The sequence below is a fragment of the Cynocephalus volans genome, chromosome 1, assembly GCF_027409185.1.
Source record: "Cynocephalus volans isolate mCynVol1 chromosome 1, mCynVol1.pri, whole genome shotgun sequence".
Lineage (NCBI taxonomy): Eukaryota > Metazoa > Chordata > Mammalia > Dermoptera > Cynocephalidae > Cynocephalus > Cynocephalus volans.
Window position 1 is genome coordinate 125,766,672 of NC_084460.1, and position 23,583 is coordinate 125,790,254.

Consider the following 23,583-nt stretch of genomic DNA (forward strand, 5'->3'; position numbering starts at 1 on the left):
TTTGTGAGTTCTATTCCCATGGTTGCATGTAGTTATAGTTTGTTCATTCTTGTTGGTGTATGATATTCCATTCTATGAACATACCCAATTTTATTATCCATCTACAAAAGTCTCAACAGAACACAAGAATAGGGTCCATTGATCTAGGCTTTTGGCTCTGCTCCAGGTATCTCTCCTCCTCCTGGGACCTGTGGGCTAGCCTGGGAGTGTTCTTCTCATGGCATTGGCAGAGCACAAGAGTGCATGGAGGTGGAGAAATGCAGGCACATTCAAGCCTCCACTTGCATGACATGTGTTAGCATATCCTTGGCCAAAAGTATGGAGTCAAGTTGCAGGGACTAAGTTTTTCAATGTCATCTTTAGGGTTTATTTCTTAATTATGCTTTTTTTAAAGGAAAGCATTTGACAATATTTATTGTAGTATAATTTGATACAAAAAAGATTTAATTTACTCTGGATAGTCAGACTTCCCAGGCATCAAACCTGTGAAAAGCAGAAAGGAGCTTGGGGGACAAGGGTAGAGAGAGGATATTGTACACCAGCATTTGAAGAACCCAGGGCTTCCCCCATGACTCTCCTGGGCTTGTGCACCCCAGGATATATTTCTTAAATATGTTTTGACTCCTCTTTGATGTCTTGCCTTTCAATTAAATTAACAGTAAATTGGTTTTAGTGAGCACAATAAATTCGAGAGGAAAAAAATACTCATTGTTATTTCTCTGATATCTTCATCTCCGGGACATCAAAGTGCTTATAGTTTTCCAGACACTCCTAAGCCTTTTTACTTGTGTTGTTCCCTCTTTCCAGAATGCCTTTCCTTAATCTATGTCTGCCTGGTAGATTCCTGTCATCATCAAAAATCCATCTTAGATGTCTCCTCTTTCAGAAAGGTTGCAGCTTGTAACTGCCCCAGCTAGAGTTCATCTTCTGTTCCTCCGTGCCTGTTGTACCAGTGTCCTATTGTGCTGATCGCAGTGCGTTGTTCATGTGTTTGCCTTTCTTCCTTAGGAGACAGTGCACAGGCAGCTCTCCTCATACGCTACAAGAGCTCTGTATGGGGTAGCCTTGGACTCTTCAGAGACTTGTTGCTTTTAGCTGAACAAGAAACTAAAGACCTTCTATCTTAGTCTGCTTGGGCTGCTGTTTTTATGGTATTTTTTTTAATACCATAGACTGGGTGGCTTAAAAAAAGACATTTATTTCTCACAGTTCTGGAGCCTGGACGTCTGAGATCGGGTTCTTGGTGAGAGTGCTCTTGCAGGTTATGTCCTCATATGGCCTTTCCTCGGTGTGTCTGTCCACACAGACACACACACCCACCCACCCACGCACCCACCCACCCCTCTTGCTCTCTTTATAAGGGCTTAACCCTCATGACCTCATCTAAACCTAATTACCTCCTCCCAAACGCCCAACCTTCAAATACCATCACACTGGGGATTAGGGCTGCAACATGTAAATTTTGTGTGATTTTTTTTTTTTTTTTTTTTTTTGGTAACCGGCCAGTATAGGGCCTAGTTACAAACCTGGACCTTTGTATCATTAGCACTTTATTGAACTCTGGACCTTGGTGTTATCAGCAACAAACTTTAACTGAGATAATTAACCAACCCAACATGTGAATTTTTGGGGGACACACATTCATTCCATGTACCCTTTTTTTTTTTTATTTTATTTTTTTGTGACCGGTAAGGGGATCGCAACCCTCCTGTGCTCAGCCAGTGAGCGCACCGGCCATATATAGGATCCGAACCTGCGGCTGGAGCACTGCTGCGCTCCCAGCGCTGCACTCTCCCGAGTGAGCCACGGGGTCGGCCCTCCATGTACCCTTTTTGCTAACTGAATTACAGTTTTGTACTGTGTTCATATTGGTTTGCTACTTCTCTTTAGGCAGCCATGGAAAAACCAAAGTTTTGTTATTCTTGATAGTGTGTCTGTTCACAAATTCCACAAATTGAGATAAGAAAATGAGTGATTAAAAAGCGAATCTGTATCCCTTGCTCAAAATCCTGACAATATATTTAGGCAGTAAATTCATTCATAAGGAGTAGATGGGCAATGACACTGTACCGAGCAAGCACTGGATTAAGAGGGTAATATAGTAAAGAAAAGAGGATGGAGCACTTTTGAAGAGTTACTCGTCTAGCCCTGACCTTTGCTCTTCAGAGTTACTGGGACAGACTACATTTCCTTCTTACAGATGGATCATAGAGCTAGAGTTGACTACTGAACCACAAGGAGATGCTCTTATATATCAGTTCCTTTTTTTTTTCTCTTTCTTTTTTTCATTTTTTATTGAATCATAATTGATTATACGTATTTTGGGGGTTCAAGTTTGATGTATGTTGATCAAATCAATATTGTTAGCATATATATTGCTACAAATCATACTTATTCTTTATGCCCTTTATCTAATCTCTCCCCCTCCCCCCTACCACCTCTGACAACCTGAAATTTCTTCTCTCCTTCTGAAAGAGTAACAGTTACTCTGTTGACTTGTTGCCCAGATGACCTGTCGATTGCTGAGACAGGTGTGTTCATGTCCCCCACTATTGTCACGGAATAGATGCTTCTTCTATCACTCTGGAATGGGCTTTGTGTAGAGAAACATCCTTTCCTTTTTTTTGGTCTCTGCTGGTGACTCTCCTTGTGACAATGCACTCAAGTGGCTGGAGGGCCATCTGCATGGTGGTTGTAGCATCTAGCTGCTTTTGTAGCAGCTGTGGCTATTGTGGTGGCTGTGGTGGGCCACCCACATGGAAGTGGTGTTTTTGGTGTGCTCCTTGCCTGGTTGCAGGAGGAGGGGTTGGTCCCCGGCTCCATTCCTCAGGACCCTGGGTGGGCCCCATGGCAGTGGCAGCATGCCTGGTAGTGGGAGGAGGGGTCAGTCCCTACCTCCATGTCTTAGGACCCCAGGCAGGCCCTGTGGCAGTGGCGGAGAGCCTGGTTTGGGGAGGAGGGGTCGGTCCCTGGCTCCATCTGTTTTTACATTCTAAGTTGTGGAGCAGTTGTCTGGGAGGGAGAGAGTAGAAGGAAATAGAGTGGGAGAAGGAGAAAGGAGGGAGGGCATGGTTGAGTCCTACGGCACCCCCCTCATTCCTGCAGGGGAGACCAGGGGGCTTCCAGTGGTGGCTTGGTCATTGCTGGGTTGAATGCAGATGTCAAGGGTGTGTGGCTGAAGCCCTCAGCCCCCCACTGCCTTGGCTTGGGAGACCAGGGAGTTTCCAGAAGTGGTTCAATGGTCATCGCTGGACTGGTTGCAGATGTTGGTGGGGTGTGGCTAAAGCCCTTGGCCCCCAACTTCCCTGGCTCAGGAGCCCGGGGTGCTTCCTGCAGTGGCTTGGTGGTCATCTCTGGGCTGGTTGGAGGTGTCGGGGTCATGGCTGAGGCCCCCGGCCCTCTCCCCTCCCTGGCTTGGGAGTCCAAGGGGCTTACTGTCCTTCTAGGTTTTATGGGTGTTCTTTGGTGATGTTAGACCTTTACTAGTTAATATCAAACTTTGTCTCTGGTCTGTGGGTATTTTTGTTTTTTCTTTCAGTTCTGTGTTGGATTATTTGCTGTTCTCACCACTTAAACTCTGCTCTGGAACTAATTTGTTGTCCTTTGCTTACTTCTGAAATGGAGGAACTTCTGTGGGGACCAGCACTTGAGCCCTGTGGTTGAGCTAAATTACTGCTTTGCTGTTGATTCTCTGGGGAAGTCTTTTCCTTATGCTCAGGTTTTAGTGGTTGACTTTGTAGGTACTTCTGGGTCTCATGAGGTCCGGTACACTTGGGTTGTATAGAAACTCTGGTCTGGACCTGAGTCTTTTCAGCAAACTGCACCCCCTGCATTTCTATATTCCTGACCAGTCTCCACTGAGTGGGCCTGCGCTGATTGGGGGGCAGATCAGCTGTCCATGTTGTGCCCCAGTGTTTTCCCAGTGGGCCCGTCTCCCCTATTGCCCGCACTCCAAACATTTCCTGTGGGACAGGCTATGCGCTGGTCCCTTGTGGTGACTCACTGGCCTCTGAGTGGCTCCTTTTTTCTGTTGCTGTGCTGTGCTCCTTTCTCCTGTGTGGGTCCACAGGAACCCTGTTAGTGGGCCTGCTGGCCTGAGGGCCACCAACGCCCTCCTCTCCCTCCTCTCCCGTGCCCCCTCCAAGCAACTTCATCTGAAGGGCACAGCTGCGGCTTTTGCCAGCTCTTGCTCTGTGCACTCAGCAGCTCCAGCCTGGAAGTGGCTGGGGCTCGAAACGGTTGGAGGTGTTCTTTCTTTCTCTCATTGTGGCTTTTCCTGCCTTCGTGAACTCCGTAGGTCTCTCTTCCTCTTCCCCTGAATGCTAGCGGCCCTAGCTTGGCTGTAGTTGCTTTTTAATAGTTGTGAATTGGTTGGTTTGTGGGAGAGAGTGATGCTGGGGACCGTCTATTCCACCATCTTGACCAGAAGCCCCCTATGTGTCAGTTCTTTTGCAGCCAGTAACCTTGGTCACATGAGGCTGTGGTTATAGTTCATGACTAAATGAGATTTTAAAGTGATAATAATAAAAGCTGACACCCATATAGTGTTCACTGTGTGCCAGGAAATGTTCTAAGCATGGATTACTGCATGTAAGCCTCTGAACACTTTATGAGATAGCTCCTGCTACTGCCTGTGTCCTGTGTTTATTGTAGGAGGCCAGAACAAGCTCATTTTCAAACCGGATCTCACTTTGGAAGAAGTACAGGCAGAAAATCCCAAAGTGTATGGAGGCCGATATCACCCTGAGGAATGTAAGGCTTTACAGCGGGTTGCCATCCTCATTCCCCACCGGAACAGAGAGAAACACCTGATGTACCTGCTGGAACATCTTCATCCTTTCTTGCAGAGGCAGCAGCTGGAGTATGGCATCTACATCATCCACCAGGTAAGTGCGGGGCAGAACAGAGCCCTGCAAACTATCATCAAAGAAGAGATCTCTTACCTCATTTATCCTTGAAAGGCATAGAGGAAATTTTTGTCTCAGAGTGTGGACTTTTGGGACCAAGTTCTGGGAAATTTTACTGCTCTTAAATGAACCTTTGAGGGCCTGTTTTGGTTTTTTTGTTTGTTTGTTTGTTTTGATGAGCCCTTCCATGTTAGCCAATGACGGCCCTATGATTTCCCTCTGAGATTTACTGGCCCCGTGTGTTTCCTTCTGTACTTGCTATACACTACATGATGAGATGTTGGAATTGTTTTTCATTATTGAGCATGGCTATTCAATGGGGATCTAGATGGACGATTTGACAGAATACTGTGTTAGCCGTGGAGTTCTATGACCGTCTCCACATTTCTGCTTTTAACTTTGCCACTATTTATTATATAAAGCATGTTATGTTTAAGTTTCACTTTCTTGATTCACTTATTTGGTTTCCAGAAGCATGATTTAGTAGGAACACAGTATAACTATAGGCTGCTTTTAAAGAGTTTAGTTCTGAGGTCAGTGGAGTGGATTATTGAAGATGCCTCTATTTGGCATTAAAGTTTATTGAAGGAAAAATAAGGCATCAGTTTAAACATCCATGTCTAAGCCTTTTATAATTATCCTGGGCCACCCAAATAATTCCCTTTCAGGTTCTTACAAATTCTAAGAGTGTAAGCAAAATCATTAACTACTTATTTAATGTTGGTTATAATCGGTGATATTTGTTTTAGATAGAACTTTTGACAACTCAGGAGATCAGCTCTGCGGTGTATCCTTTTAATAAACTGAAGCTCTTGAAAATCAGTTTGTATCTCGTCTACGGCCATACCACCCTGAACGTGCCCGATCTCGTCTGAAAATCAATCTGTATCTATGCCCATTTTTTAGTACTTGAAACAATTTTTCTATTTCATAATTATCTTTGTTGGTCATCAGGGCTATGATTTATTTGATTCTGAGTTTTTACTCAGGGTAGCAACCCACAAGATACAACACTATTTTTTTATGAATAGAAAAATATGTCTGCTTTGTGTTATTCTTTTCAGGAAAACACTGTGGTGAGTTTTGAGAACTGCTTGTACTTTTGTTATGATAAACTGTTTATTGAACGAATTTATTTCTATTGAATTTGATCCAAGCAGACATGAAAAAAATTAAAACTGTAAAATCTTTTTCATACTGTAGCTTTGGTCATATTACAGATCAAATTGTGTTTTTTTCTTACCCAGTGACAAATCTCCCTCCACTGTGAGGATTAGATTCTGCCATTAGTCTTATAACAGGATTCTCTTACAGTGATTTCCAAGAAACTTTTAAGTAGCTGAAAATGTTAGCAATAAACTTCTCTGTTTATAGGTCAAGATTTCTTGATCCTTTCTGTCAAGTTATTAACTAAATCTCTTGGAAGCTTAGTGTAAATTTGTAACAGAGAGTAAGACTGGAATCAGCTGGGGGTTGAACAGTGAAGCAGTAATACTAATTGACATGTCTAGTATGTAGGAAGTACTACTTGGCATGACTAGCATGTAGTTTTATATGGAATAAATAAAGGTATTTTTTAAAAGTTTTGAGTTTTAAAAACATTTTTAATTGTGGTAGAACACTGAACATGAGATCTATCCTCTTACTAAATTTTAAGGATACAATACGTTATTGTTGATTGAATTATTTTTATTTGAATTTTAAAACTGTTTAAAAATTTTTGTGTGGTAAAATACACAGATAACATAAAATTTATCATCTTATCATTTTTTCACTTCTATTTATTTACTTTTGCCATCTTAATCATTTTAAACTATACAGTTTAGTAGTATTACGAATATTCACACTGTTTTACGACCAATCTCCAGAACTTTTTAATCTTGACAAACTGGGACTCAGTACTGTTCTGCAGATTTAAAGAAATGCTTTTAAGTTATGATATATAAGTATGTGTGAAGCATAAAGAAAAAACCAAATGGTGTTATATTGTTATTGCATCTACTCTGTCACATCTTTATGTCACAAGCGTGGTCTTGCACATCAGCAAGAATAACAGCAACTCCTGAATCCAAACTGAAGAGGGAAACACGGTGAAACCTTACCTCAGGAGATTTTCTGTTTTAATTTCCATATCTCTAGGCTGGAAGTAAGAGGTTTAATCGAGCCAAACTTTTGAATGTGGGCTATCTAGAAGCTCTGAAGGAAGAAGACTGGGACTGCTTTATATTCCACGATGTGGACCTGCTGCCTGAGAATGACTTTAACCTTTACACATGTGAGGATCAGCCCAAGCACCTGGTGGTTGGCAGGAACAGCACTGGGTACAGGTAAGGCAGCTCTGCTGTTGGATTGCTTAAGTTGAGAAGCTTGCCTGTTGTAATCAAGGCTGTGTGGAACACTGTCCACACAGGAAATGACAAACAGGAAAAATGTCCCATGATATATCACTTAAAGTTCAAAACAGGAATTAGAGAATGTAATAAGGAAAAAAATCCTACATCAACTGCAGCAGAGAATCACAAGGACAAGGGAAGTAACAGGAGAGAGAATATAACCCAGGCATTGCAGGTGGTGGCCAACCTCCCTCCAGTACCCACACGGTGGGACTTTTGCCGTTCTCCCACACTTAGTAGAACTCAAGTAACTTACCTGTCTATCTCTGGCATGCCCCACTAGGAGGCCACAAGATGGTGCCCCTTAGGTCAACTGTTAGGACTGTTGTGACATCCCTTTCCAGACTGTGTCCTCTTTCCAGAGTTCTGGGGAGAGGAGGGGTGGGGTATTTCCACTGAGTATTCAGCTCAGGGTCCAGGATGCCCAGGACAAGTTCCTTTCTCTCAGAGGTGCTGTGGGGATTGCTAGGTACAATCATCTGTCTTCACTCCCTGCCCCCTCCACCACCCAGAAGAGGCAAAGCTGCTTTTTAACCTCGTGTTATATCAGCTCCTATTCAAGCAGAACTGAGGAGAAATAGTGACCAAGAAAATGTCTCTGCAGATGAAACTCTGTATTGGCTTACATGTGTGCACACTTACCTGTCCGATTCCCCTAAGCCCTGCCACCTGGGTGTGCTGGTATCTGATCTGTGGTGCTTACTGAGCTGGTGGGCATGAGACCAGTTTGAATAAGGCAGAGCGCCTGCCTTCCAAGAGCTCCCTGTTGAGTGTGGTGTGGGGAAACAGGTAGCTGCAGTGGAGTTGCATTAATTTAGCATTTCTGCAAATACAGCTATACACACTTGGTAATGAGGGAGAGAGAGGGGCAGATGGAGGGAGGGAAGGAAAAGGAAGGAGAGGACTATAAAAGTACAGAACAACACAGGAGATTCCACCAGTGTGTACTCTGAGTGTGAACTGGAACTGAATCTCTTGATACCTCACTTGGTCTTGGCTTCTGTGTCGCTCTTACTGTTCCCGTCTCTCACTTTGGACTATTTAACAGAACTCTAGTTACATTGACTGTAGGTGATTTTTGCCTCAGGTACTGACTTTAAACCCAATCCCTATAATCTGTGGGATATAAACAAACACCTAGAATAAGCTACGATGAGTGAGAGCACAGTGTCTCTAAGAAACATCCAAAGATGCTGCTTAGCAGAGTTCCAAAACATGTCAGAGAGTGTGGCGTGGTTTTGGGGGAAGCCCAAGTAGTCGATTGGTATTCTAGAATGAATGTCTGGGAGGAGAGGCAAGAGATGAGGCTGGGAAGGGCCAGCTTATGCAGGCCTCGTTTAGTGTGAGGAGGAGTTTGGGTTTCCTAAGGAAGGGGATCAGGAGCTGTTGAAACATGGTTACAGCTGGAGAATGAGAGGAGAAAGCTCAGTTCAGCTGGTCTTTAATTAATGTACTGGATGGAGCAAGGCAGGAGGGGAGAGATGCCACATCCCTGAATTAGGGAGGAGGCAGTGGGATCAGAAGGCAAGGAGAAAATCATAGAATTTTTCTCTTTGGGGAAACCTGATCTTCGGATCTGAATCTTATTATATAGAGGTTTTGTTTTCTGGTTTCTTTGAGCCACTTCTGCACTGAAGAAAGCAGCATATCATGCTTGGCCACCTTAGTTTTTTCAGAAGCATGTCTCCGTCTGTTCACTTTTTGTGTAAAGTTAAGATATCACTATCTACAACACAGAACACCTGTACTTCAGACACTTGGCTGTACATAACCTTAAATTTCCCATTGTCTAGTTCTGTCTATACATTTGGTTGCCCAGTTCATTTCTCACCAATCATACAGGATTGTTTTAAGAACAAGCCTTTTATTGGGATTCTGGATTTTATCTTTATATTAAGCCGGACTGTAAGAAAGCTGAGTTCTTGGGCATTCCTTCCGAACATTGATTTTGACTTATACTTTGGTGTCATGATCGTGGATTTCATCAAATGCTACTCACTCTAAGGAACAGCCCATGTATGAATCTTGCTATTTTAACTTGCTTTTGTAAATGGCCAGACATTTCTTTCATAACTACATGTCAGAAAGCCCTGTCTCTCTTGGGTAACCAACAGGTTTTCTTAATTGGCATCTTGTAATTGACTGTGTCTCCCCTTTTGATCTGGATTTAAGAACCTCTGAGCCAAATCCATGGGCCTCTTTTAGAAATTGAAAATCATCTTATTTGCAGATCAGAGCTGGAATGTACTGGTATTTCCTATCTCAGTCTTCTGTTCTGGTCCTGGTTTGTCATTTACATTTTTCTGTTCTATTGTGTGTATCATGTAAACTGCCTCATCTTTTATGGCCAGGGAGAGGCATACATAAGTAATGTAGGTCTTGTCTCCCCCACTACCCCTGCAACCTTCCCTTTGCTACTCTGGGCAAAACTCCTCTGGTGTCTGCAAGTTCAGTCACAGGCAATCAAATGTCTGACTCCTGCTGGTAGCTGTGTGTCACTGCACCACAGAGCTTAAATCAGCACACACTTCACTGTCACAACTTCCCCATGAGTATAAGTACAAGAAATGTTTTCACTTTACACACATCAGAGGGGAGATGTTATAGTAACTTGCCCCAAGTGTCTCAGTCTAATGAAGCCAGATATAAATCTTGTTTATCTCTGAGTATGGGTCAGTAATAAAGCTCTGACTGGACCTGCCTATGGCAAATTTTACTGCCAAGAATTCCTTTGGTACCTGTTTACTTTCTACTGTTATTTTATGACTACATTTCCTCCACTCTTGGCTTTACAGCCTTTAAAAATAAAACTTCCTGGGCTAATGAAATATTTATGCTTTTCCAGATAAGAAGATAAACCAAAAGCAATGATCAATAAATAGGCATCTGCAAAATCATCTAATAGGCACCTGAAAAATCCTTAACCTTTCTTTCTGACTTGTCTCCTCCTGCTCCTCCCCACTCCAGCTAACCTGGTCTCTAGGTGGACCTCAGATAGCCTGTGCTTTTCTCCCTTCTGTGCTTTTTCTCATGAAGTTCTGGCCACCAGGGGATCCCCCATTTTTCTGCTTTTCTGAATCCTTCCAGAAATTCACATCCTGCTGTGGCAGTGTCTCCTTCCTCAGAACCCTGATAACACTCCCTTGTCTTGTTAGAGAGGGCAGTCCATGTGTTTCAGTGTTTAGCCAGCTGTCTTGCATGTGGTGGATAATGGTGGTAGATCACTGCCAAATCACCAGTGCTGATTCTTTTTTTTATTATTAATATTATTTTTTTTTTTACCTTCTATGGTGTTGTGAAGCAGTAGGAAGGGAGGGGGAGAGGAGAAAGGGGAAGGAAATAGGATGGAAGGAGGAAGGAGGAGGTGGGGGGGTTGAGGCCTGTGGCGCCCCCCTCATTTCCACAGGGGAGACCAGGGGGCTTCCAGTGCTGGCTTGGTCATTGCTAGGCTGGGTGCAGATGTTGGGGGGGTGTGGCTAAAGCCCTAGCCCCCCACCATCCCAGCTTGGGAGCCTGGGACACTTCTTGTGGCAGCATGGTAGCCTTCGCTGGGCTGGTTGTGCATGTCAGGGAGATGTGGCCAAGGCTCACAGCCCCCCACTGCCCTGGCTTGGGAGAGCACAGGGAACTTCCTGCAGAGGCTCTGTGGTCATCACTGGGCTGGTTGCGGGTGTTGGGGGGGCATGGCTGAGGCAGTTAGCCCCCCACAACCCCGGCTTGGGAGAGCCTGGGACACTACCTACGGCAGCTCGGTGGTCATTACCGGGCTGGTTGTGGGTGTCGGGGGGCATGGCCTATTGCTCGTTGGTGCTTGGCAGGTTATGTGTGGGCAGTAGTTCTACTCAGTTGTCTTGATGAAGCTGGTGGTCTTCAAGTAATTAAGAATCCCTTCCCAGCCAAGCAGATTCTGATAACCAAGGCAAGTCACTGCTAATAAATGTCTTGGTCAGTAACAATCACCCTCTAAGCACTTTATTTCCTTTTGTTTTAGGTTGTAAAAATAACATTTCTCAGAATTTTAGGTTGGGAGTAAATAAGTGATGAGTTATTTCTGTTTGGGTTAAACTGGGTCCTCAGTCTGTACTCAGAACGAAACAAACAGCTGAACCACAAATCAGGTTTTGGGAAGTCACCCGTTACATGGCAAGTGTTTACATATTTAATTGATCTTTCCTTTTGGTTGTTCTTATCTGGAAAGGCATAAATGTTTAATTTGTCCTGGAATACTTAGAACAGAAGTTTAAGTTAGAAGCCCTTTAAATATTCACATATTTTTACTCAATAACATCCAAGTATTATGCAACCTTCATTTGCATTTCTGAATGGTTACAGTTTCATACCTAAGGTATATCTTTATTTCTCAGATTTGCTAATTTGTTCACTGATAATACATAAGATTCCTTTATGACTGGGAGGTGCTCTCTATGACTTCCTGATCTTCCTCCTGAGTTTTCCTTCTCTTTCCACTTTACTTGTTTTGGTATACCCCATGGTTCCACCCTCTGTGCTCATCTCTTCTCACCCACTATGTTGCTTGTTCCTGTGCCTTCAAGTACTGCCTGTTGACAGCTTATTTCCAAAGCCACACCTGTAGCCACTCCTCTCTTCTGAGTTTGGTCCCTCTATCATTTTGCCTGCTGGCAAAAGCCCCAGGGATATCTCAAGTTCAGCTCGTCTAAAACATAGATTTCTGCCTTCCTCTCAAAACCTAATTATTGTTCTGTACACCCTGTATTCACAAGAGGCACTATCCTCTACATAGTTGCACAAGCCAGAACCTCAGGGTTGTTGAGGTGTGTTGGGTTCTCCAGGAAATAGACTTTGAGGTGGAGATTTGCATGCCTAGAGATGGAGATTTGCATACAGAGTGTGTACACACAGTGTGTGCAGGAGTTGTCTCCTGCTCTCTGCCCCTCCTCCCACCAAAGAAGTAAAAGTGAAAAAAGCAGTTTTCTTAGTCTGTTTTTGTGTTGCTGTAACAGAATACCTCAGACTGGGTAATATATAAAGAACAGAGGTTTATTTGGCTTATGATTCTGGGACAGCTGTATCTGGTGGGGACCTCTGGCTGCTTCTACTCATGGTGGAAAGCAGCAGGCAGTCAGCGGGTACAAGCAGATCACATAGCAAGGGAGGAAGCCGGCTTTGGGGGGGCGTAGGGAGGCTGTGTGCCAGGGTCTTTTAAACAATCGGCTCTCGTGGGAACTAATAGAGCAAGAACTCACTCATTACTCCCCCCACCTAGGGAGAGCACTAATCTATTCATGAGGGATCTGCCCCTGTGACTCAAACTGTCACACTGGCGATCAGATTTCCATGAGTTCTGGGACGACAATACATCCAAACTCCATCATTCTGCCCCTGGCCTCCCAAAACTCATATCACTCTCACATACAAAATACAATCATTCCATCCCAACAGTCCCAAAAGTCTTAGCTTGTTCCAGTACCAGCTTAAAAGTCCAAAGTCCAAAGTCTCATCTGAGACTAAAGGCAAAACTCCTTCCAGCTGTGAAACTGTAAAAACAAATTTATCTGCTGCCAAGATACTATGGTGGAACAGACATCGGGTACACTTTCCCATTCCAAAAGGGAGGAATAGGCCAGAAGAAAGGAGAAATAAGTCCCAAACAAGTCTGAAACCAAGCAGGTGAGATATTAAGTCTTAAAGCTCCAAAATAATCTTCGATTCCAAGTCCTGTATCGTGGGCACTACTTTGTTCAGTTCTTGATAATCTACTGTCATTCTCCAGGTATCATCAGGCTTTTTCACTGGCCATACTGGAGCATTAAATGGGCTCTGAGCCAGACGAATGCCAACTTTCTCTAATTCCAATATAGTGGCACTTATCTCTGCATATCCTTCTGGTAGGCGATATTGCTTTATATTAACTACACATCTTGGCTTGAGTAACACCTGTGGGTCATATTTAGCATATCCTCGTAACACAGGCTTTACTGTCCGTATTCGCCGCCGAAACTCTCCAACTGTTGTTTGCAGGTGCAAATCATAAAGTACATCCATACCCAAGGTGTATTCAGCTACGGGAGATATATATATATATATATATATATATATATATATATACAGTATATATATATACTGTATATATATATATATATATATATATATATATACACAGTATATACACGAGGAGGTAATCTTCCTATGCCCGATGGCAATGACACAGCTTTGACCTCAGTAGTATGTCCTCCATAGCCATCTGTATGAACTGTGGCCCCTGGAAACTTATCTGCATTGCTATATATCAGGCTACATTCTGAACCTGTATCCACCAATGCCCAAACATGCTGCACATTTGTCCTTGACCAATATATTGCCAATTCAACATGAGGCCTCTGATCCTTGCCTGCCCCCAAAAGACGAGTACCTTGGCCTGCTCCATAATTGAAATGGAACAGTTCATCTGCCTCCTTGGGAGCAACCAAAAAGTCTTTTAAATCCACTGAGCGTAACTTGGCTACCTGTTTCCGGATGTTTGGTGAAATGCTGTTCAGGACACAATTGCTGCCACAAGGCAAATAGGACTGCATTTGGCTGCCGGTCAATTTTCTTTTTATCAACCCCTGCTGCAAGCAAGTCAAGCCACATCTGCTTATGGCTAGTCTTGCTTGGTCCCTTTGGGATAAAATACCAAGTATTTCTTGGGGGTTTGGTCGTAGCCACCTCTCAGATCCCTTTTGCTTATCTTCTATCCTCTACTTCACCTAAGCTTGCTATCATGGTCATTACCTCATGTATAGGACGACCAATGTATGGGGCCAGTATGGCCATCAGTGACCCAAAGGACGTTGACAGGGCATCTTGCAGCACTATGTCTTTCATGCTGCCTGTTAAGTTCTTATCATCCAGGCCACGAGTGTTCACATTAAACATGGACTGCCGTATCCCCAGCTCCCGAATTATTTGGACCAGCTCAGCATACATTTGCCATTTAATAACAATCTTGGGCAGTTCTCCAGCATTTGCCCACACAGTTTGGGAAGCTGCATTCACCCAGTCCATTAAGGAGTGATTACCTCGCCCTTGTGCATATCTGCAGCTATTCTATAGCCACTGCCTCAGGGATGGGTATATGGTGATGGAGGCCAACTTCTCTACCTCCTCACCAGAGCATATCACACTATCCACCCCTAGGTCCCATAACCGCAACAGCCAAGCAGCCAGGCTCTCCCCATGTTTCTGCCTGAACTGTCTCCCCAAGTCAACCAGTTCAACCTGAGTATACAGGACATAGGTGGTGAACCGGGTCACCTGTGGATTGCCCACCAGTTGTCTGTCCAGTCCCATAGGCTGCTCGTGTTTCAATTTCTTGTGCACAGCAGGTCGTGCCTGGAGATGCATGGTTTCCCCCAGCTCACCACTGGGTTGGTTGTCTTCCCTGGTGTGAGAGGCAGGAGTGGCCAGTCACCGCACGTCATCCTCCAGGATAATCATCCTTGCTTCCAATAATTCTGCTTTCTGCCACAAATCTTGATCAGTTTGCAGCATAGTGATCAGCATCCAGGGTCCGATCAGCAGAAAAGTGGCCACTGGGCACTACATGCTCAAGGATAGCTACATTCCCTCCCCTTCCCAAGGGGTTTTGCGTTGTAGTACCTGGTCTATGCTGCCTTGCAGTACAGTGGGCAGCAACCAGATCCCAGTCAACAGGAAGGTGGCCATAGGGCAGGGCATATTCACTAGTAGCCACATTTCCTCCTTCCAAGGGCTTTTGGCTCCTGTACCTGCTCAGAATCCTGTTGCAGACTACGCCAATTATCTGGCTCTTACTTGCCCGTAATCCTGCCAACTGGACCAATTGTTGAGCTAGGGCTGGGTTTGGAGCTCACAGACCCCTCAAGCCCATTCACAGACTGGGTCACAAACCTTCACACACCAGGCTTGGTCACCAGACCCCTCACACGCAGGTCTATGAGCTAGGTAACTGGCAAACAGGTCCTTAGAAGCTGTAGGTTGGAGAGCATGGCCACGTGCAGTGGATACCAGAGGCAGATGCCAGCCAAGCAGTGGTGCCGCACATGTGCACTAACTCCACCCAGCCACACACAATTTGCTTACAAAGAATGTACTGCACCTCCCCCAACTGGATGGGCAGGCAAGGGAGCCTGATTAAATTATTCTGTTTTCCCAACAATGAGGGATCTGCCCCTGTGACTCAAATTGTCACACTGGGGATCAGATTTCCTCGAGTTCTGGGAGGACAGTACATCCAAACTCCATCACAAGTGTATTCATCATGACACTCATTTGTGCTGAACCTGGATGCAGCCTCAGAATCTTTCTTAACCCAGTGCCCCTGGCAGCCATTACCATTCATTAGATTGGCACATGAGATAGAGATCTGTCATCCAGATCTGATTTTGTGGTGCACTTGTACAAGTATCTCTACAGACCTCTACACACAAACTGTTAACAGGTGGGTGGCACCTTGCTTAGTGAGCAGAGTTAAGCACTTGTCTAAACAGATGGACGAAGGCAAGACAGGGAGGGCAGGAGTGTTGGGAGGTGGATGGCAAGGAGGAGATGATGGGAGGAAGTGCATGGTCTTTAAAGTGTTCCTAGAATGCCAGCCCTGAAACCAGAGACCTCTGAAGTGTCTGTGGAGAACACAAGGGCTTTGTATTAATGTTCTCACCTTTTCTCTCCTATCTTTTGCTCCAGGCTACGTTACAATGGATATTTTGGGGGTGTTACTGCCCTAAGCAGAGAGCAATTTTTCAAGTTGAATGGATTCTCTAACAACTACTGGGGATGGGGAGGCGAAGATGATGACCTCAGACTCAGGTGAACAACAGAGAAAGGTCCCCCTTCACGGGGTTCTGCTATCAGTGGTGGCTCTGAAAACTTGAATTTATGAATAGTTCCTATAGATGCCAGTCCAGCAGGTCACCAGGCTGCAGATTGGGGTTTAAAGTGTGGTGGGGGTGGGAGGAGGGCAGGATGGCCCAAATTGTTCTTTGCAATTGGCAGATTAGAAGTGATGGAGGGTGGTCTCTTCCTGGCTCCTGAGCATTTGGGGTTTAGAAGTATTGGTGGAGGACTCTGTGGTCTTGTCAGTGAGAATTACTTCCTGAGACATGGTTCTGCCAGTGAATAAGTCCCAAACTGCAGGGTGTCTGCAAAACTGGTGTGTGATAACAGGCTTGGAGAAGGACCTGTTATCAGACCCTAGGGGATGCAAGCACAATTCTCAATGCCTAGAGCAGGGAGTGCCCACAGCCTCTGAGGAGCTGCACACCAAAGCAAGCGAAGACATCCTTTCCTCCGTGTGCATTAGCCAGCCCTGCACACTGGTAGCCTGAGCCCCAGGCCTGACTCTGGGCTGTTGGCATTGACCCTCAGATTCTCTGGGACTACTCTCTCCTCTCTCAGCTTCCTCCCCTGAACTTGGGTTTTGTGGCCAGATAGTTACAGGTATCTGTATCTCCCCAAAATAAGTAATTATTCAAGAGCCTAGGGCTGGTGTCTTCAGGCTTGTAATTACAGTGTCTTTCTGGCTGTCAGGAGACCCCCTTCTCTTCTGCTATTGCCTCTTGGAAAGGAAATTTCTAAGCTGGAGTTCTGAATTAATAGCATAGACTGTCAGAAATATTCTCTTGTTTCAGTGTAAAGAATCCAGGGGCTCCATGCTAGTCTTGTTCCCATGTCTAGGCTGAGAGATGAAATGTTTCTGGCAGGAGGGCATGGATTTCCCTGACCAAAGGCTCCACAGAGATGGCTGTAATGATGGCCCCCTCCCTGTCAGCAGCCTATCTGGCAGTAGCTCATGAACTGGACAGAGGGTGCCTGCTAAATTGCAGGCAAGCATAGCAAAGTGTAGAAAAAAAAATACCAATCATCTTCCCCAATCCACTTCACTGCCAGGTGGGACGATTAGTAGAATTTTGTACTAATCATATCCTCACTGTCTTTTTTCTTGTTGCCCCTTAGCTTCAAGGTAGAGGGGAGCCCCAAGTTTTGCTTTCATTTCATAAGAACATCATGCCCTTCAGAATGGTTTCTGACTAATGCTATGGATCAACCAAATGATTCGGACATAAAAGTTGATTGAGATTTATTTACTAAATATTTACTTACCTGTGCAACAGGCAGCGTCCTTCTATGCACTTATGTAATTCATTACAGTTTGCAAAGCATATTTGCAAATTATGTCATTTGAGTCTTTCAAAATCAACTCCATATCATCATTTCCATTTTGCAGATGAGGAAACTGATACTTGGAATAGTGAAATGACTTACCAAGGTTGTAAATAGCAGAGTCTAGATTTGAACCTAGGTTTGTGGCTTTAAACCTTGTGACTTAAGTGGTCATTCCTTTCTTTGTTAAAAGAAGGCAACACTAAGTAAATTAGATTTCCTAAGAGGCTTGATTCTCCTATTCTTCAGGACGTCTTAAAATAAGTACTTTGTATGTTATTTTTGAAAATAACTATAAATTGGCATATCTCCTTTGTACCCCAATAGTAAATGTTCTTTTATGGGTTTTATTGCTTGAAGTCCCACCATTATAAGAAAATCTGAAATTTGAGAAGTTTTTCTTATTTTTTTAAGATCCAAGTAATCCAGCTATATGTGATTCTGTGTGTGTGTTAAGTAGTGTAAGAATTCTTTTTAAAAAATTTTTGTTATTTATTATTAGCATATTCATTATTACAAATCATGATTTTTCTTCTACTCTTTACCTGGCCTGTCACTCCCTAAACCCCTTTCTCCTTCCCCAGCATCTTTAGTATACTTTGAAGTGCTTAGTGGTAGAGAAGTGGGATAATGTTTTTTTTTTTTAAATCTCCTCTGTTATTTTTCTAGGGTTGAGCTCCATAGAATGAAAATATCCCGGCCAAACCCTGCTGTGGGTAAATACACAATGATCTTCCACACTAGAGACAGAGGCAATGAAGTGAATATAGAACGGTAAGTCCTGGATTCACGTGCCTGGCAAGCTGCCTACCTAGTCTCCCCTGTCAGGAAGAATTATGCTGAATTCGATCATATAAGCTAGTTCATTTTGTTAAAAGCTTTTTATTAACGAAAATTTCAAACAGAAGCAAAAGTAGAGAGAAGGGTGCATGAAACCCTCACTTGAACAGCTATCAACTCATGGCCTCTCTTTTTTCCCCTCATTTTTTTCTCCTCTCCCACTGGATTATTTAGGAATAAATCACAGATGTGAGAGTGTTTCATAGACTGTGAATACTTGAGTACGTATCCTTAAAATATAAGAAGTCTTTAAAAAAAAAACTAAACTAAAATTAAAAGTATTTTCTTAATATCAAATGTCCAGTCAGTGTTCAGATTTCCCTGATTATCTCATAAATGCTTTTTTAAAAAGCAGGTGGTTCATTCAGATCTGTCTCTAGACAAGGTCCACACTGTGTTTGGATGGTCTCTTTTAATCTGTGGGTTTCCCCTCCCTTTCTTTTTTTTTTTTTTTTCCCCTTGCAATGTATTTGTTTAATGAACCAGGTCATTTGTCCGATAGAATTTCTTACATTACAGATTTTGTCAATTGCATCCTGGTAGTATAGCTTAATATGTTCCTCTGACCTCTGTATTTTCTTGTAAACTGGGAATTAAATTTCTCTAGATTTCTGGAGGCTTGAACAGGTTCCGGATACATTTGGGGGCAAGAATACTTCACCGATGGTCTTGTGTACCTCCTCTTGTATCACAACAGGAGGATGTTATGTCTGGTTGTATCTTTTTTGTTATGTTAGGATTGATCTGTGGGTTCAGGTATTATCAGTCAAATCCACTCACTGTGAGATTCCCCATCAGTTTTTTACCTAATGATTTTAGCAGCCATTGATGCTCATTTCCTAAATTTATTATTTAATTAGGGGTTGCAAAATTGTAATATTCTATCTCTCCTTCCACATTTATTAGATTTTTCTACAAAGACGTACTTGCCTTCTTCATTTATTTGAGTACTCTAGGGTACAGTTCTTAGAGAGACAGAATAAGGGAAAGAATCAAGCACAGATAGTCATTTTTCAGAACAATGAGTTGGTGTTCCCTAGCATCCTGAAGGATATACTTAGTATTTATTTTATTTTTTGATACTCGAGTTGTCTCATCTTTGGCCAATGGGGTTTTTTTCAAGCTGGCTCTGCAATCAGTTAACATAACTGCATTAGTCTTTGAGAGCTTCCTTCTCTGTGCTCTGGTGTGACGAGATGTTCTAGGCTCACCTTGTACTTTTCCTGCCTCAGTAATTGGCTCTTTCACCAAGGAATCCTGGCAGACAAGTCAATTTTTCATGGGGCTGTGATTAAAGAATCTGTATTTCTTTGTTCTGATTTTTTTCCCCTAAATTTTAAAACAGTGCTAAAGGGCTTTTAGCCCTTTTGCTAAAAATCTACATTTAAAAATAATATTAAAAGGCTTTTAGCTCAATATTAAAGGGCTTCGTTAGAGTTTATATTTAGAACAATATTAAAAGACTTAGCTCTTTTTTAGAGTCTAACAGTCTAACAAAGCAGCTATTTCTATTTTCTATGTCTTTCTAGTCTTTGTTCATAGGTATTCATTTTTCTCTTTACATTTAAAAAATTAATTATTGAATAGATACGAAAGAATGCTTACAAATTGTACAAAAAGTAGGAAAATTCCTGATACTGTGAATGGTGGTATCCTTACCCCCAATTTGTGTCCATCACCTTTGTGGCACTCCCTGATCCCATATCCACCCTCTTCCTGTCCCCTGTCCCCAAATGCTTTGGTGAATTTTTGTGATAATGGTAATTTTTTCTGTTGTTTCTTGGTTTTCTTGTTTTCCCATATGTTTGTCTCCCTAAACAAAAGATTTTCGTTTTGCATGTTTTTAAACTTTACGTAAATGAAATCACACTATATTTATTCTATTATGACTTTATTTTGCCAACATTATGGTTCTGATCTCCATCCATATTGCTGCATGTAACCAAAATTTGTTTTTCACCGCTAAAAAACTAGAGACCTATTCCTGTCACTGCGTACTCCTCTTCCCAGATTCTGCAGCTCCAGCCCCACTAATGCCTTCTTCAAATGTATCCTGCTTTTTGTGTATCTATGCATCTTGCCCAGGGTGGTCTCTCTACCTGGAGTGTCCTTTCCTTAATCGTCTTCACTTAGTCATTTTAAGCCTCATTGAAATTTACCTTCTCTATGACCCCTCCGCAGACTCCCTCATTAAGTTGGGTGCCCCTTCACTCATCCTCATCTACATACATTCTGTTTGTTGAGACTCTTGTGAGGGTTGTGTACTCTCCCCGCCTACAGACACAAAATTTTCCCAACATTGGAAGATTCAGAGATTCCCTGAAGCTCATCCAAGGATCTGTTAGCATTGGATGACACGTGTCATGTTGTATCAGTGTCACCTGTACATCCTTCTGTCCTGTATGCTGGTGTTCACTGAGTGCATCACTGGTTCCCAGGGCCTTACGTGGGCTCTGACACATGAATACATGTCTGTCATTGATGTTTATTACCTTTGATGGGGAAAAGAAACTTTTTTTGCAGTAGGAAACCCAAGAGGTACAATAATTTACAAAAATACATTTGCGACATTTAGGGGTAGGTCAAAAAACAATGGAGACATGGTAAATTCTTGTTTTGTCATTCACATTTGTTCTTTTTGTCTTTAGGATGAAGCTCTTACACCAGGTATCACGAGTCTGGAGAACAGATGGCTTGAGTAGTTGTTCTTATAAATTACTGTCTGTGGAACACAATCCTCTGTATATCAATATCACAGTGGATTTCTGGACTGGTTCATGACCCTGGATATTTTGGTGACGTTCAAAGAACTGATGATTTGATTATAATAATTTTGGCCTGGAGACTTCCCCTAGTAACACACATTAAGAACTTGTTGCAGCTAGTTATTGGGCTGTATTTTTCCTTTTAGTATTTTGTTAGCAGAGCTCCTGATGATACAGAATGTAAAACACTGTAACAAGACAGCTTTCTTAGTTGTTTTGATCAAGAGAGTTAAATATAAGAGAGTTGTAATATAGATACTTGAAGGACTAAATATAAAAGGACAACTCAAAGGATATAATGAAGGTTGCTTGAGAACTCTGGCCGAAGATTTATTGAAATTTGAAGTGATATATTATGGGATATAAGGCCACCAGAAATAAGATTGCTGAGTGTCACGGGGACCCAGAATTTTTCTCATCCAAGGTACGAAGATGTGTTTCTGTTACTCATTTATCCTGCACAGTCATCTGTGAAGTGGTGGGTCCCAGGTGAGAAGAGGGCCACAGAAGAGGGGAGAAATGGTGAAGAATCAAGATGCCGTCAACTTGATTTTTTTTTTTTTTGGCAACTGGTTGGTATGGGGATCCGAACCTGTGACCTTGGCGTTATAAGGCTGTGCTCTAACCAACTGAGCTAACCGGGCAGCCCGAGATACAGTGATCTTGGGAATGAAGAGGTGGCTGGAGGATAGATTGGCAGATGGAGAGGCAGCAGCCGTGCTGGTCATTGCTGCTCCTGCTGCTCTGCGGTGGGTACCACCTGCCCAGATATGCCTTCCAGTCACAGCCCAGTAGAGAACACATCGTCTACTAGTTTTTACAGCATTTTTGTAAAATGATTTTGTACCTGTAGGATATGAATTAGCAGTTTACAAACTACGTATTAACTAATAATATATCTATAAAATACCTCTGTAGTAAAATATGAAAAAGCTTTGGGTACTCAATCCTGTTTTTTACTGTTATTGGAGGCCTACAGGTGTATTCATTTCAGAATCCATAATTCTAAACAGCTTGAAAACAGAACAAATGAAACAACCCCCCCCCCCCATCCTTCCGTTCCTCTCCCCTGTTCTTGTGTGCGACCTCCTTGGACAGCCAGCTCCAGTGCTGTGGTAGGCACCTCTGTGTCTCACTCCCTGGGCCTGTTTCTGTTCTCTTCATCCTCTTGTGCCTCTTCCTGTCCCAAAATCAATAGTGGGAACAGCAGGGCCGGCCTCAGGCACACCTGATTGGTTATGGGACAGGAAAGGGTGGAGCTGGCCCTTTAGGGGCCCTGGGTTTGGGAGGACAGTGGAGTCATGGCACTGGTCTTGGGAGGATGGTGGGGTCATGGCATTGACTTGGGCAGTGGGTGATTTGGGAGAGAAGCCACCGGTACTGCTGAGCTTCCTGGGGAGAGAGGTGGGGCAAGGGGGAGAATCAATAGAAGGTAACAGGAGATGGATACTGGGTTGAACAGCAGTAAGAATATTTTGTTTGCTTAGGTGAGTGGACACGTAAGTAATACAGATAGAAGGATGTTCTTACGTAAGTATTATGCAACTGTACCCTAGGAGCTCTCAATCCATCATTATTATATGACAACTTAACTATTAAACTTTAACATGAGTGAGTGCCAGCTAGGTATAAATAACATCTCATCCTTACCAAGCAGAGACACAGAATAGGAGGGTTTGGAGCTCCCAAGAAAGACAGTGTCACCATTCAATTGGGGAAGGAGAATTTGAAAGGACAGTACATTTTATAGACATGATGGGTTTGTGTAGGGCTAGCGTGATTTCTCTTTAACTCAGCACAGGGAGTAAAAGTTGCATTTTTTCCTTTATTTAGCAAATAAATCCTCATGGTTTTCATATCTTTTGTCCAAACCTTATAAAGGAGTTTCATTCTTGGGAGATTTGCTAATAGGCTGTAATGTATTGAGTAAGCCTCCTCGTTGCTAGAGAACATTTCTCTAGCATTCTCTCCCAATTTTCTTAATTATGAATGTATTATTAGTCTGTAATTTGGAGGCTGTGGGTCCTCCCTCATGGTTGAGAGGCTACTAGAAGAGAATGGAGCGTGCAAGGAATTGAGGGTCTGAATTTGAGTGCTCTGTTTCTTACTCAGTGGAAGCAATATGTCTAATACCATATGGAAGCTGCCTGTTTTTTTTTTTTTTTTTTTTTGGCCATTAAGGCATCTGTATTTTTTTTATATATTAGAAACCACTGAGCTATGCCTTTTACTTTTCAGGTAATTTGAGATAATGTACAAGTCATTTAAATGACTCATTATGAAACTTGTTGAAGTGGAAGATAATTTTTTAAAGACCTTTGTGCCACACTTGTGCCACTTTTCCTGCCCTGGGAGTCAAAGGTGCAGTGCCCGGCTGGAGGCATGTGGCTCCTGCCCCCAATCACTGCTGCTGCCCCCTGTCTTTTTTCAGTCAGTTGCCACAAAGAGGCTAAGTGTTCTGAGAACTGTAGAGACAGTCATGTCTACTATTATTGCTGAGGATTATATGGGTGTGGA

The 23,583-nt window shown here is 43.1% G+C and overlaps 1 protein-coding gene across 1 annotated transcript in view; it reads left to right on the forward strand.

The window, feature by feature from the left end:
* Nucleotides 1-21,952, forward strand: part of B4GALT4 (beta-1,4-galactosyltransferase 4) — a 32,268-nt gene extending 10,316 nt beyond the window's left edge. Inside the window, exons 3-7 of the mRNA XM_063105425.1 lie at nt 4,654-4,886; nt 7,047-7,234; nt 15,986-16,108; nt 18,131-18,235; nt 20,950-21,952. Coding sequence (XP_062961495.1) covers nt 4,654-4,886; nt 7,047-7,234; nt 15,986-16,108; nt 18,131-18,235; nt 20,950-21,082 — 782 coding nt within the window. The 3' untranslated portion in view covers nt 21,083-21,952. The remainder of the gene's footprint in view (nt 1-4,653; nt 4,887-7,046; nt 7,235-15,985; nt 16,109-18,130; nt 18,236-20,949) is intronic.
* The last annotated feature ends 1,631 nt before the right edge of the window (nt 21,953-23,583 follow it).